Source organism: Eimeria maxima, genomic scaffold, assembly GCF_000499605.1.
Source record: "Eimeria maxima Weybridge genomic scaffold, Emw_scaff896, whole genome shotgun sequence".
Taxonomy (NCBI): domain Eukaryota; phylum Apicomplexa; class Conoidasida; order Eucoccidiorida; family Eimeriidae; genus Eimeria; species Eimeria maxima.
The window spans coordinates 1-14,590 of NW_013566844.1; the positions used below are offsets into that span (position 1 = coordinate 1).

Consider the following 14,590-nt stretch of genomic DNA (forward strand, 5'->3'; position numbering starts at 1 on the left):
TATATATATATATATATATATGCACGTATGGGGAGTTGTGTGTGCGTACATCTTCACGAATTTGTGCGACGGATTTAGCAACATCTCGGAAGACTTTCTTCGTCCATTGTCTCTGGCGCAAATCGAGCAGATCTTGAATTTTAAAGACTATTCTGCTCGAGTAATGAGCTCGCCGTTGCAGCTCCTGCAGCTTCCCAAGGAATTCATTCATCATGCCCCGAGAGGCCTCTTGAAGATCCATCGTGTAACCTACAAATACAGTCGTTAACCACAAAAACTACTGCTAATCATGCAAATATACCAAGTAAAGCCACTAAAATACAAGAGAAATCACAGACACGCAGACAACCGTCCTGCAACGGAAGCAGTTCCTGCAGTTGCTGTTACTGTTACAACGAAGTCCTATTTCTGCAGCAATGCGTGTCTGCTGCTGCATCTGCTGCTGCGCATAAAGTGTATACTGTGTATTTGGTAGAGCTATGACATACCGATGGTGGTGAGCAGCTCAGTAAGACACTCGATGAAGTGCTCATCTGGGAAGGCGTCTCCTTTGCTACTAAAGACGAGTGCATGCACCACATCATTTAGCACGTTGGGGCTTAGAGCACGACGCAAAAAAAGTTCGCCAATAAAACGCATATTCCCCAATACCCTCGTCTTCTTCTTCTTTAGCAGCTTTGCCTCGTCATCAGCATCCACACATTCTGCTCGCTCCTCTTCCGTTATCAGCAGTACGTCCTTGCCCTGCAGACTGAGGCAGCAGCAGAAAAAGCAGAAGCGGCGGAAACACCACGCAATGAGCCAATTACTAGGTAACATGCATGTCCCATGGCAGACAAGAAGACTATGTGCTCTTTTACCTCAACACGCGCTGCTGCTGGTGATGCTGCTGTTCCTGCTACTGCAGCAGCAGCGAAGTGCACTTCCGTGGGATGCCTTCGCTGAGCGTCGTGTGATCAACAAATCCATCATTACCACTTTTACTCTCCCCACTAGAACAATATCCCAGCCCCAACTAAACGCTAAACCCCATTACTGTTCTGCAGGAGGGCTTTTCACGGTGCGCGCTAACCGTTCCCGCTGCAGCAACCGACGGCAGCAGAGTATGTAACAGCAGCAGGTGCTGTCAGCAGCAGCCTTCACTTGCTGCTTACCTTTCGAATTCATCTTGTAGTCGATTTACAAATGTTTTATGGAAGGTCATCTTCTTTTCTCCTTGCACCTCAAACTCAGGGCTGCGCCAGCGGATTATCTGGTATAAGTCCGCATACATCTCGCTGTACTCCGGTTCAGACACCGCCTAAAACACGAACACCCCAAAATCCTAAACCCTCAAACCCTAAACCCTAAGTCCTCAACAACTGCAAACTGTACTGGTTAACCAAATTCTTAGAACCCAAAATCCATGAACAAATCTACAGATGCACATGCAAAGCCCTCGACACACATAAAACACCCTCTAAACTCTCCCAGTAAACACTCCCTGAACCCTCAACATCCCAGTAAACACTTATAAACCCTCAACACAAGCTAACCGACAGCAAAATCAACCAAAAGACACGATGCGGCCAAACATTGGCCCGTTAATCTAATCAACGGAAGTAATGACGCAGCGCAGACAAACCCAACCGCTGCTGCTGCTGTTTCTGCTGCAGTTGCTGCCGCAGTTGTTGCTCATGTTGCTAACCTTATTGAAGAGGAGGTCAGAAAGGAGCTCAAGGTCGGCGACACCATCGAACTGCTCTGCCTCAAGGCAGACTTTCTCACATACAACACCGAAGTTATCGATCGTTAGTTTATTTAACAATGCATTTAATGAGCGGCGTTTCCTCTCCCGCGGGTCGATGTCTCGTGTTGCCCGGAAAGTTGAGCAGCCAGCCGAGCGGGTTATAACGGGCTGCTGAGGCTGAAGAGCAGCAGCAGCAGCAACAGCAGCAATAACACCAGCAGGTTTATGTGTAGCAAAGACGAGACAGAAAGTTGTACTGCAGATCAGCCAGCAACGACACAGACTGAGTAAAGAACGGAGAAAGGAGACGAACAATAATAATTCAATGAAAGAAACAAGAGACAAAACGTAAACACCAAATAATCCTCACCACTGGATCTCTCGCTGGAGGCGGCGGTCTGTTGCCAAAGAAACCACTCAACTTCGAGTACCCGTCCGTGGGGGGGGCCCCGCGCCCAACGCCAAGGGTCCCTCTGAAGGGGGCTCCAGTACTCCCTCCCGACTAAGAATCAACAAACGCAGCAAAGGCAGCAGCAGAGAGACACATACAACAGCTACCTCAACTAAAACACAGGAAAAGAAAGCACTTTGACGGAGAATACGCAGAGGAACAAAAAGGAGCAGCGGAAAGCAACGGGAGGTAGGAGGAGACAACAGAAAATGGAACAGCAGCAGCAGAAAGATGAGACAAGAAGCAGCATATATGGCCACTTACAGATCGCCACTGCGGTACACTTGCTGCAGCACTGCCGCCCATGCCCATGCGGTTGTCTCCTTGTCTGTCCCCTCCGCCTTCTGCCTCGCCTGGGAATCTAAACGACCTTAAGGAGCCGTTGCTGCTGCTGCTGCCTGCTGCTGCTGTTCCACCTTGTCTCCGCAGTATCCCAAAGAGACTGCCAGAAGCGCCTAAACCATTGAGTCCGCTGCTGCCACTGCTGCTGCTGCCGCTGCTGCTGCTACTGCTACTGCTACTGCTGCTGCTGCTGCTGCTGCTGCCTGCAGCAGAAGGTGCTCCAGTACGACGCTGCCACTCTCTGAATCCGCCAAACCCGCCCATGCTGTTGCTGTTGCTGTTGCTGCTGTTACTGCTGCTAGGTCTCCTCATGTCCTCCATATCACCGCAGCAGAAGCGCCAATCAGGGGCAACAATGTGGGGCTTCAGGGCCCTATACAGCCGCACTAGCTCAGCAACAGAGTACAGCCCAGTTACTGCGGCTGCTGCCGTTGCTGCTGTTGTTGAGGCCGGGGACACTGCGCGCTTCGAAAATGGCGTATCTGCAGCAGCAGCTGCTGCTGCTGGTGCTGCTGCTGGTGCCGCTGCTGGTGTCTCAGCCAACAAGGCATCCAAATTCCGCCTGAACGGCTTCTGCTGTGGTGTTGCTGCTGCTGCTGGTGCTGCAGCCGTTGTTGCTGCTCCTGCTGCCGCAGTCTCTGCCGAGCGCAGAGGCGAGAAGCCGCCAGAAGCCTCAGATGTGTGTGAGGGGACTGCCGTTGCTGTTGATGGAGGTGTATCTGCTGCTGCTCCTCCGCCTGTTGCTGCATCTCCCCCGCTACTCTGCTTATCCCCTGCTGCTGCTGCGGCTGGTGCGGCAGAGGGGCTCCTGCTCTCCCCCCGCTTAGGCTGTTGCTGCTGCTGTTGCTGTTGCTGCTGCTGCAACGAATCACTCCCGACTACAGATTCCACCCCACCTGCAGTCCGACTCGCCTGCTGCTGCTGCTGTAGCGGCTGCTGCTGTAGCGGCTGCTGCTGTAGCGGCTGCTGCTGTAGCGGCTGCTGCTGTTGCTGTTGCTGCTGCTGCGCACTTAGGCTGCCCCTGGGGCTTCTCCCCCGACGGGGGCTGCTTAGGCGTGAGGGTCGCCTGCTGCCGGGAGCAGCAGCAGTTGCTGTTGCTGCTGTTGTTGCAGCATCCCCCGGGCTTAGAAGCCCATTTGTAGAAGCCGAATGTCTCCTTGCTCCAGAGGCTCCTTGCTGCTGCTGCTCTTGTTCCGGTGCTGCTGCCGCGGCAGGTGTACTGTCAGCTGCTAAATCGCTCTGGCGATCTCTCCGCTGAGGCTTCCGCTGCTGCTGCTGCTGCTGCTGCTGCTCCCCAGATGCCTCAGCGGGCCGGGGGCTCTCTTCTGCTGCTGCTGCAGAAGCTTCCCGCCTGCTGCCACCAGAGGCGGAGGGACGACCACTTTTAGGCTGCTGGAGCTCTGGGGCTGCTGGCCCTGCTGCTGCTGCTGCTGGTGCGGCAGCCGCCGGCGCTGCTGCTGCTGCTGTCGGGGACACCGCAGGTGCATCTGCTTGCGAACTAGCGACTAGCGCTGCTCCCTGCTGCTGTTGGTGCTGCTGCTGCTGCTCCGACTTGTCTGAGGCTTCTCTCTTTGCTACCCGATCTACTGGGGCGTTTTGCACCTTTTTCCTAGCACGCCGATCAGAGTGTTGCTGCTGCTGTTGCTGCCCACCTACACCACCAGGTGCTGCAGTGGCTGCTCCTGCACCTGGATGCGAGGCGCCGTCTGGTGCAGCTGCACCAGGCTCTGCGGGTGTTGTAGGCATAGGTGGTGGGCCCTCAGTCAGGCTGCCCCTTGCGTCCCCTGGAGCAGCAGCAGCTCCTGCTGCAGCAGGACAAACAACCTCAGCTGCTTGGCGAGACAGTCCTCTGCCAGCAGGCTGCTGCTGTTGCTGCTGTTGCTGCATCCTGAAGTGCTGTTGCTGCAGAGTAGGGTCGGGTCTGGGGTGCTGCTGCTGCCTTGCGTCCGCACCAGGTGCTGCTGGCGTCGCAGCAACGTGCAGCGGAGGAGGCGCTGCTGCTCCCAGGGGCCCAGGTTGTTGTTGCTGCTGCTGCTGCATCACATGCAGCAGCGGAGGAGGCACAGAGGCCTGCATAACCAACGGCATGTCGCCGCAGTGTGGCAGCGGCAGCCCGGCCCCACATGGCAGCAAGTTGCTTCCAACAATCCCATACACTGGGATTGCTGCTGCAGCTCCTGCTGCTGCTGCAGCAGCAGCTGCTGCTTGGTTAGGGTGCAACGGCGCACCCGCTCCCGGTCGAGCAGCAGATCCAAAGGCCTGCATCTGCTGGGGGCCACCTGCTGCTGCTGCTGCTAAGTGCGGCAGCTGCTGGGGGCCCCTCAAGTCCCCTCCTGCCAGCAGGTAATGATACCCTGGTTGCTGCATACCAAGAGGCAGCAGCGCCTGAGGCGGTAGGGCCCCTAGCATCTGGGGAGGCTGTATGAGGCCCCCCTGCATAAGCTCCTGCTGCTGCTGCTGCTGCCCTGCTGCAGCACCGCCCTCCATCATGTGTGGATGCTGCTGCTGCTGCAAAGCTGCCGCAGCACTCTCGCTAGCGCCGAGCGGGTGCTGCGGCTGCTGCTGCTGCTGATGCAGGTCGCATGGCGCTGCTCCGTGTGGCTGCGGCTGCGCGTGCTGCTGCTGCTGCTGCTGCTGTCGCGCACCTGCTTGGCGGTCTGCCTTGCGTTGTCTTGCACGTTCTCCCCTAGGCCCCCGGCCTGATGGGCCCCCCGGTGGACCCCCTGTTGCTGATTCTCCTGAGTTGAGGAACTGCTGCTGATGGTGGGATTGACTGTGGTGCTGCTGCATCGGCCTGCCTTGCTGCTGCTGTTGCTGCTGCTGCAGGTGGAAGGGAGGCCCGTAAGGAGCAGCAGGCAGTGCCCCCATGGCACCCTGGTGCAGCATACGGCCATACGAATGCATAGGGGGAGGGGGCGGGCCCTCTCCGTAAGCACGAGGGGGGGCCCCACACTCCCCTAGAGATCGAATCATCCCTCCCGGTGCCGGTTGCTGCTGTTGTTGCTGCTGCGGCGGTGGCGGTGGCGGCTGGGGTTGCTGCACCTGCTGCTGCTGCGGCGGTGGCTGCGGCTGTTGTTGCTGCTGCTGTGCGTCAATGCCACCTGCAACTCCGGGGCTGCCCTCTCTTTCATGCTGCTGCGGCGTCCCCATCATTTCGGATACGGATTCGTGCTGCTGCTGCTGTTGCCGCTGCTGCTGCTGCTGTGGAGGAATCGACGAGCCCTCGTTGTTCCTACGGCCCCCAGTGGAGAGGGGCCCCTGTTGCGCAGTTGCCTTGACAGGGCCAGCTCCCGTATCTGCTGCTCCGTCTCCCGCTGCAGCAGCAGCGGGTTGCTGCTGCTGCGGCAGGCCCCTTGCTGCTGCATTTTGAACCTTCCTGCGTTCCCTTTTGTTGCTTTGCGCAGACGGTGCAAACTCTCCAGAGTTAGTCCTGCGAGCCACGCCTGCTGTTGCCGCACCTGCTCCACCTGCTGCCTCGGCGGCTTGCTGCGGCTCCTGCTGCTGCTGTTGCTGCTGCTGCGTGCTCTCTGTTTGCGGTGCTGCAGTGTCGGATTGTGTGGGAGCTGCACTGCTGCTTCCGCTGCTGCTGGCGGGGCTGGAGGGTTGCTGCTGTTGCTGCTGCTCGGCCTGTGGGGCCGGTGCCGCTGTCTCTCCTGGGGGTGGTCCTGCAACTGCAGCAGGCGGTTGCTGTTGTTGTTGCTGCTGCGGTGGCTGCTGCTGCTGCTGATCTGTAAGGGAAGGGTCCTCATTAATCACTCTTCCCGTCTTAGGGTCTCTTATCTCCAATGCATTCTTCTTACGGGGCCCCGCCTGCTGCAGCGGATGCTGCTGTGGTCTGTGTTGCAGGGCCCCCGAGGGCCCCCCCCACATCTCTCCATATGCAGGGTACACTGCTAGTGGGGCACCATACGCGCCTGCTACTAACGGGACGGCATCATACCGGTACCCTGCTGCTGCTGCCGCCGCCGCTGCAGCAGCTGCTGCTGCTGCACCGTGAGGGCCCCCCACGTGATGGTGCTGCTGCTGTTGCAATGTCGCATCTCCAACCCCAGGAGGGGCCCCTCTCGCATAGGGGTGATGCGGGTCCAAATGCATGGGATGAGGGGGGGCCCCTCTGTCAGCGCCTTGGTCCTGCACCTGCAGCAGCAGCAGCTGCTGCTGATGGTGGTGCTGCTGCTGTAGCGCTTCGCCGGGATGGTGGGGCCCGTCAAAACGAGGAGGGGGGGCGCCGTGATGTGGGGCGCCAGGACCCTCTCCCAGTGGACCCGGTGCTGCTGCTGTTGCACCTGCAGGACCCAACAGCATCGGAGCTACCCTGCCGCCCCCATGCATCAACGCTGCTGCTGCTGCTTGCTGCTGCTGCAGATGATGGGGATCATAGGGATGAGTAACGGGTTGTTGCTGCTGCTGGTGGCCGTCTGCAGCTGGCAACTGCTGCTGCTGCTGTTGCTGCTGTTGCTGTCCTCCTCGACCCCTCAGGAAATTTTGTTGCGGGGGCCCCCCCATCATGTGGTGAGGAGGCAGCGGCTGCTGCTGCTGCATCTGAGCACCTCCTGCTGCTCTCTGCATGTGATGGGGGGCCCCTTGCGAAGGGCCCCCTCCTCCCATATTGGGGGGTGGGATGGTTTCGGGGTCTGGGGCCCCATGGGGCCCCCCGCCGTACCCTCCAGAATGAGGGAATGGCTGTTGGTGCTGCTGGTTCTGCAGCTGGGGCCCCCCCCCTGGCGGTCCCTGATGGTTATGATGATGAAGCGCCCCCCCTCCCCCTCCTCTGTAGGCTACGCCGGAGCGGCCGGAGCCACCATGGTGGTGATAACCCCTGGTGCTGCAGCAACAACCAACCACAGCCACAAACTCATGCAATTATATATAATTATACATAATATTATTATTATACTTAATATTTATATACTTAATTTATTCAGACATTTGATGCATGCATATACACAAGCTGACGTATATACATATCTGTGCACACAGAAAGCTGCATCTATATTCAATCTATATTCGCCTATATTGTATATATTACTTATGTTTATTATAGCATACTATATTTATAGTTATTTATATAATTTATTATATAATTAACTATAATTCAAGTATCCCTAGTATGCAACACTACGAATATGCCAGCAGTTACAGAGAGCGGTTCAAGCACAAACTGGACAAGGAGAAAAAAGATAAAAAGCAGAAAAATAAATAAATAAACAAATAAATAAATGAAGACGCAAAGGCATAATACAAGAAGGGAAGAAGGTGAGGAAGGGGAGGAACGCAAATTGGAAACAAAGGACAAAGGAAACAAAAATGGAGGAGGGGGGAAGAACAGGCAAGTAAACAAACAGATAATTAAGGATAAAAGAAAGACACAAAGATATAAAAAACTAAATAAACAAAGAAAGCAAGAAAAAGATGACCCCTCATAAAGCTTACCGCCCCCCAAACTTTCCGCCGCGCTGGCGAGGGAAGGAAGGAGGGTCCAGAGGAGAGGACATTCTGCTGCTGCTGCTTCTGCTGCTGCTGCTGCTGCTGCAAGGGAGCCCCTAGCGCCGTGCGGCCGTGGCTACTGGCTGCCCTGCGAAGAGCATCCTATGGGACCGGCCTGTTGCACTCCGATGCCTCAACGCTGCTGCTGCTGCTGCTGCTGCTGCTGCTGCTGCTGCTGCTGCTGCTGCTGCTGCTGCTGCTGACTACGGCTCTACTAATGCTGCTGCACTGCGACGCCCGATGGGACGAACAAAGCACTGCAGCAACAACAGAAGCAGCATCAACAGTAACACCAGCAGTCCACACACACACGCACACACACACGCACACACAAAATGCACGACTCAGTAAGCAGCAGTATAATAGCTGCTTTACACCAAAACATGAGAGGAACCTTGCTTATAATACCCTTAGAAGGGCTCCCGAGGCACATGGGGCCCCATAGAGGCGGGAGGGGGGCCCCTGCACAAGAACCGCAGACCCTGTGCAGGCCCCTCAGCGGTAGGAGTGCTGCTGCTGCTGCTACCGCTGCTGCTAATCTGCTACTGTTTACCTCAATTAGATATGCAGATGCAGCTGGAGAGGCTCTGCTACAAATGAAGAAGAAGAGAACACCAGAGAGAACAGAGGTCGGCCTTCGGGCTTGGGGCCAGGGGAGGGGTGTCTCAAGCTAGAGACAAGCTGCTGCTGCCGCTCCTGCTGCTGCTGCTGCAGCAGACAAAACAGAGTACAAGAAGGTAAGGAGCCTAACGGGGCAGTAGCAGCCCGCCAATCCAACTCGGCTGTACAGACAGCAGAGAAGTTCGACAGAGGCTGCTGGGGGAGGACAACGGCCCCCCTTTAGTGTTATGTGGGCCCCTCTCTCTCCTTAATCCCTTGCTGCTGCTACATAGAAAGCATACTTATGCTTGAAACTGTCAAAAATAGACCTGCCGCTGCTCTGGCAGTGCCTGCGCTGCAGCACCGTTGTTGTTGCTCCTGCTGCTGTTGCTGCTGCTGCTGCTGCTGCTGTAGGCTGGATGCCGGCAGCTGCTGTTGGGCGCTGCCGCGCAGCCAGCCTAGACCTTGCAATCTCTGCTTCTGAGGAAACAAAACTGATATAAAATGCTAAATGAAGACATTAATTAATATTTCTCTCTATGGGCCGTTTTAGTTAAACCCCGCGCCTCTATTAGCTCCCAAATTACACGCGTTGCTGCTGCGTGCGGGGCCAGAAGCCAGCCCGAAGAAAGCTGCAGCTGCTGCTGCTGCTACTGTTGCTGCCTCTGATACTGTTGCTGGCGCTTATACTCCTCAACACACACATACAACGCATAACATACAACAGAACTCAATAATTCGCTGCCCATTTACTATATATTTGCCGCCTTATCCCCCCACTGCCCGTCCCCCACCGCTCGGCTGCAGACGGCGGGCAGCCCTCTAGTTGCCCACGGTCACTCTTGGGGGCCTTCTTTGCCCTCGTATTTATGCAATGTATGCAGATACCCAGTTTTCCGTTGGAGAAGCAGGGAAAGTTCGACCTAATAGAAGCAGACAGACCCCCCCACAGCTAGCCGTCTAGTGGGTCCCTTGGGTACGAAGAGCCAGTCGCCCCATGGCTACTTCCCGGCAACTCTTCGTACTACTTTGTTATGTATAGGCACAGTTTCTTGCATTAGATGTGTTTCCTAGACAAGGAACCAACTTGAGTGTGTGGTACAATAAAGTGATCGTGCACGGGCAACGAAATGCCCGACGCAGATCCTAGTGCAGGAACCCTCGGTCTTACACGAGTACCGTCGTGAAGTGCAAGCAAGTCGAAATCAGCTAAAATTTAACCCCAGCAAAGCTTGTCAGCTACCATCCAGGCTCCAACCGTCTGTGTGCAGCTGCACAACGTCGTCGGACGGGTGAGACAAGGTGACAGAGTTGGTGGATCTTCAGTTGCAGCTCCTGTAAAAGAACGTCCCATCAACCCAGCCTACCAGATGCATGTCTTTATGCAAATAATAAGGTCCCGAACAAGTATTAAAAGCGTGCTTGGTCCACAGTACCAGACGTGCACCCCAGCAGACATTCACGTAGGACTGCGCAAAGCATAACGGTACGGCTGCCACCACGTGTTTCCCCAAGGCAAAGAAGCCTCTGTGTCCCTGCCCTCCCCAACAGGAATTTTTGCACCGACTGAGCTCATAACACGGGGAATAAAAGAGCAAAAGGAGAGAAGGCAAGCAGCTTCCGCTGCTGCTTACCGCACCCGTAGACTGGCCACTGGCTACTACAGCGGTTTCTGTCTTGCGCCTAGGCTGGGAACGGGTCTTTGATGCAGGCTAATGCAACCCCAGAAAAATAGTCAGTAAATTCCCGAAGATGCGCAGCATCGAACCGCAAGAGAGGCGGGTCGTCTGTCCACCCCCTAAAATGATGTTTAGCCACGCTAGCAGTGAAAGTGCTAGTGGCTACAACATTGGGTCGCCCCTTGCAGAGTGATTGGCTCTGGCGATCATTTGGCAAGAAGTATGCTGTTCCGTATATACATGCTACAAATTTCCTGACTGCAACAGGATGAGGCCGACCCGATTTAAGCTGCGCTGTACACGCCACGGCATCACCGCTCAGTACAGGAGGGCGCCTGGATGCTCCTGAGATACACGTTGGCTGAAACAATCCTCAGAAATACAATCGACCTGTATGTCATATGGATATTTAAAGAAATATTGTCAACTCCATTGAAATCTGCTCCTCATTGCAAGCACCAACCGCAATCAACCACTAGGGCTTCGATGGCGGCGCCGTCCGCTGCCCAACTATGGCTAATCCTCTATAGTAGCCAAGAGTAAAAATTTGCGCTTTACCATAGGTATCCAGACCTGGGTAAGGAATACTCGATAACACTGCAATATGGTACATAGGTACAGCAGCACAGTTACAAAACAACGGTGGCAAGATGCTCAAGCCGATGCCGACTTCTTGCAGAAAACGTCACTTTGGCTCTCTGCCCAACTGTTGCACCCAACCCGTATCAATTTATGTAAGGTTTCCGTCATATTCCAACTGCTAGTTGCAGCACTGCTTGCTTCTACGTTGTCAATTTTAATCCTATGGTGCATCGCGACATGCCATTGCTGCGGGTGAGTGGGGAAAGGTCAATATGACGCCCCTGAGGTCTCTAACCGTTTTCTCACGGAGGCAGCTGTAGTGTGGAGAGACCGACAGATTGAGCAACAATATCAGGAAGCAAACTGACTGGAAAACGAACAGAAAATGCCATTCAGGATTGCGTGGCGAACTACGATGCTGGTCGCCATCCTGTAAGACTCTAAAGGTACACGGAAACACCATGACAAATTTGGCTTACTCATAAAAATAAACAGCTGAGCATCTTTAGCCGTGATGCCTCTGCTGGAGACCCCCGTGATTCTTATTTTATTTAGCAGTCCTCTCTTCAGTGCCACTAGGAGCGGTTGCCGACATCGATACATCCAGTCACGGATGATCCAGGGGAGAACACAGAAGTCAACAAGAATAAGATCTGTAGCACTGTTGTCCGGTAAAGCCTTTTCTGTAGAGAAAAACCAGCAATTTAGATGCATTTACTTTTTGCAGGTATCGAGCCCCTTGACCTGTTGCAGCACAAACGTGTAGATTTGATTAGCTTCCAGGGATGTCAAGAGATCGCCTGCTCTTTACGCCTGTCAGTAGCTACATGCTTGGGATCTGCTGCACTGCTGGGAGTGTCTAGCGATTACTAGGCTTGGGAAGTTATACACACCTGGGAGGGCTTTCTGAACAGCAGAACACAAGAATTTGAGCTGCAGGCTACGCATGCACTCCACATGTTAAGTAGATGAGTTGGGCAGAACCAGTAACAGCAGTAGAAGCATCAGCATCAGCAGCTGCAGCTGCAACAACCACTGGAAAACGTAGTCAGTGCCCTCCCAGAGCTGCCCCCTCGAAAGGGGCCCAGCCCCCTCCTGAGGGACCGCATCTCGGCTCCTACTCTTTAACTGTGCAGTTCCTAAGGGACCCCAAAGCAAGTGAAGCTTCTGTTTCGTTCTGTAGGGGACCGCCGGAGAAGGCAGAGCAGCCCAACATTGCCTGCTGCTGCTCGGTCGGGAGGCGGCGGTTGGTCTGCATGCACACCTGAGGGGGCAACAAGTGCAAATGAATGAATTTGATGATTTAAATGCAATATTTTTTAAATTTATAATTGTGGTATATGGCCACAAAGCCCGCGGCAGGGCGGTTTGACCGCTGCGTGGTCTGCTGCTGCTCTTGCAGCCGCAACAGCAGCAGCAGCAGCTGCTGCTGCTGGTCTGTCTGCGCACGTCCGTCTGTGCATGGCAGTGGTCGCAACCCCCTCAAATACTTTTATCTGATTTTATGTCCTTCTTTCTGTGTGTGTCGCATCCCTAACACTGCGGAAAAGGCCCATTTCAGGCCTGCAGCCATCGCACCGTAGCCGACGAGTGACCCCGAACCGTAAATCCTAAACCCTAACATCTAAACCCTCAGCCCTAATCCCCAGACCCTCCACCCCTAGCCCCACATATTCTCCTCTAAAGTCAAGACGGTATTCTTTTCGCAGGTGTTGTGCTGCCTTTGCTGCCTCGAGCAGCCAGGCCGCAGACACCCCAAGCATTGGCGGGTGTACCAGCAGCAGCACCAGCAGCATCACCAGCAGCAGCAGCACCAGCAGGAAACACATTAGGATTTGAGTTGGCTTCTACCTGGCCGTGGACCAGGAGCACCATCAACAGCTGTGGGGTTTTCCTTTTTGTAAGTGTTGTTGCGCGTTTGTTTTCGCCTTAGGCCTCCGGGCCCTTACCCCTTATTCTAAGGGGAATCACCAGGTATTAGGGTTTAGGGTTTAGGGTGTAGGGTTTGCATTGAGGGCTGCAAACCACCATGGAGACCTCCCCTCCCCTCTTGAGTCGACCCCTCAGCTGCTCCTTGAGCCACCGCTCCGATTGCTCAGATGCAGCAACCGCTCCCTCAGACTCAAGAGATGACTGTCAGCCAAATATATTTGCTGCTGTTGCTGCTGTTGGTGCTATTGTTGCTGTTGTTGCTGTTAGTCGTGCATTTAGCGTTGTTGTTGCTTCTGCTGGTGGTATTGTTGCGGCTGTTGATGCTGCTGTTGCTATTCCTATTGCTGTTGCTGTTGTTATTGACAATGCTATTGTTGATGCTGCTGCTGCTATTGGCATGAGGATCAATAGCTGGAGTTTGTAGTTACAGCAGCTGGTGTTATGTTGTGTCTGTGCAGCAGCAGCAGGAGCAGCAGCAGGGCTGGCAGCAGTAGAGGAGGCTGTCCTTACACCCCGCGGTTGCGGCGGTCTAGTGGGTGGATTGAGCTGTATGGAGGACAGCAGCAAGGCATGTAACAACAGCAGCAGCAGCAGCAACAATAACAGCAGCACGAACAGCACTAGCAACAACATCAGCAGCAGCAGCAGTAGCAGCAGTAGGAGCAGCAGGAGCAGTAGGAGCAGCAGGAGCAGCAGGATCCGTGGTGGCAGCAGCTGCTGTGTGGTGGGTGTACACGATCCTGTATCTATAGAGAAGCCTCCAATATGTGCAGCAAAAGCAGCAAGTGAGGAGGGCCCCCTTGGACCCTCTTCATGTGGGGCCCCCTCATGTGGGGGCCCCCCACCAGTGGGCCCTGCTCGTCTACTGACATCATCAGGGTATATTCCTTATAATCCTTATGGTTTATCGCGTTGTTCTCGCCAACTATTAGAGCTAACAGAGTTACCATTTATGATTTTATGGGTATATTTTGCTTATTTTTTAGTTATTGTTTCCTTAACTGCACATAAAGTACGCAGCAGGGTATGGCTATCTGCTCTTGTTGCTGGCGCATTAGTAGGCATCGGTCTTAATGCAAATGCATATAGAGCAATTATGTACAGAGGATATCCTGATGTAGGGTAAGGATTATTTCCTTATTTTCTTCCTTTTTTTTTTTTCTTCTTTTTTCTTCTTTTTATTTTCTTTTCTTTGTTTCCTAACATTTACAGTTTGCTAATTGCATACATCCTACACACTAAATAATAAACACTAAACCCTAGATCCTAAACCCTAGACACTCAACCCTCACCTCTAAACCCTAAACCCTAAACCCTAATGGCTAAGCAATAAACCCTAGGGAAGAAAATGTTGCACCTAACAGACTACTCAAGAGTGTTCATCATCTTGTAAACCCGCTTCGTGTCTGTGTGTGTGTGTAGCAGACAGTGTTGCCGACGTGTTTAGGGTTTAGGGTTTAGGGTTTAGGGTTTGTGTGTTATGTGTGTACAGGATAATAGTACGTTTTTTTCTAATTCCCTTTGGGGTGTCTGCGCTATCCGGGTTAACACATTCATTAAGGGAGGATTTTTTATTGGTTTTTCCTGTTGATCCTGTTGAGTTATTAATAGCCATGACTGCCCCTACTGTTGTTGTTTGTTCTTTGCTGCTAGGACGGCTGCTGCTGCTGCAGCGGCTGCAGGTCCCTGTCACACTACGTAACTTCTTCCTTAATGGCTGCATATACTCCTAATTATAATAAATACAATATATATATTATATTATATATATATATATATATATATATA

At 53.8% G+C, this 14,590-nt stretch overlaps 3 protein-coding genes across 3 annotated transcripts; 1 reads left to right on the plus strand and 2 right to left on the minus strand.

Annotated features, from left to right (window-relative positions):
• Positions 1-49: 49 nt before the first annotated feature.
• EMWEY_00045250 (hypothetical protein, conserved) lies at positions 50-8,017 on the minus strand (the record flags this gene model as incomplete). The annotated part of the gene is made up of 7 exons (XM_013482990.1): positions 50-249; positions 489-751; positions 1,155-1,300; positions 1,688-1,906; positions 2,100-2,231; positions 2,445-7,347; positions 7,956-8,017. Coding segments are annotated over 7 exons (5,925 nt in total), but the record flags the coding sequence as incomplete, so codon positions are not given.
• A 94-nt stretch (positions 8,018-8,111) lies between these two features.
• EMWEY_00045260 (hypothetical protein) lies at positions 8,112-9,358 on the minus strand (the record flags this gene model as incomplete). The annotated part of the gene is made up of 4 exons (XM_013482991.1): positions 8,112-8,266; positions 8,385-8,471; positions 8,912-9,089; positions 9,332-9,358. The coding sequence occupies 4 exons, from the start codon at positions 9,356-9,358 to the stop codon at positions 8,112-8,114; spliced, it is 447 nt and encodes a 148-aa protein (XP_013338445.1).
• A 2,480-nt stretch (positions 9,359-11,838) lies between these two features.
• Positions 11,839-14,299, plus strand: EMWEY_00045270 (hypothetical protein; the record flags this gene model as incomplete). Its single annotated transcript, XM_013482992.1, has 5 exons — positions 11,839-12,049; positions 12,610-12,753; positions 12,886-13,005; positions 13,261-13,587; positions 14,295-14,299. 5 exons carry the CDS (start codon positions 11,839-11,841, stop codon positions 14,297-14,299), a joined length of 807 nt encoding a protein of 268 aa, XP_013338446.1.
• Between the last annotated feature and the right edge of the window lie 291 nt (positions 14,300-14,590).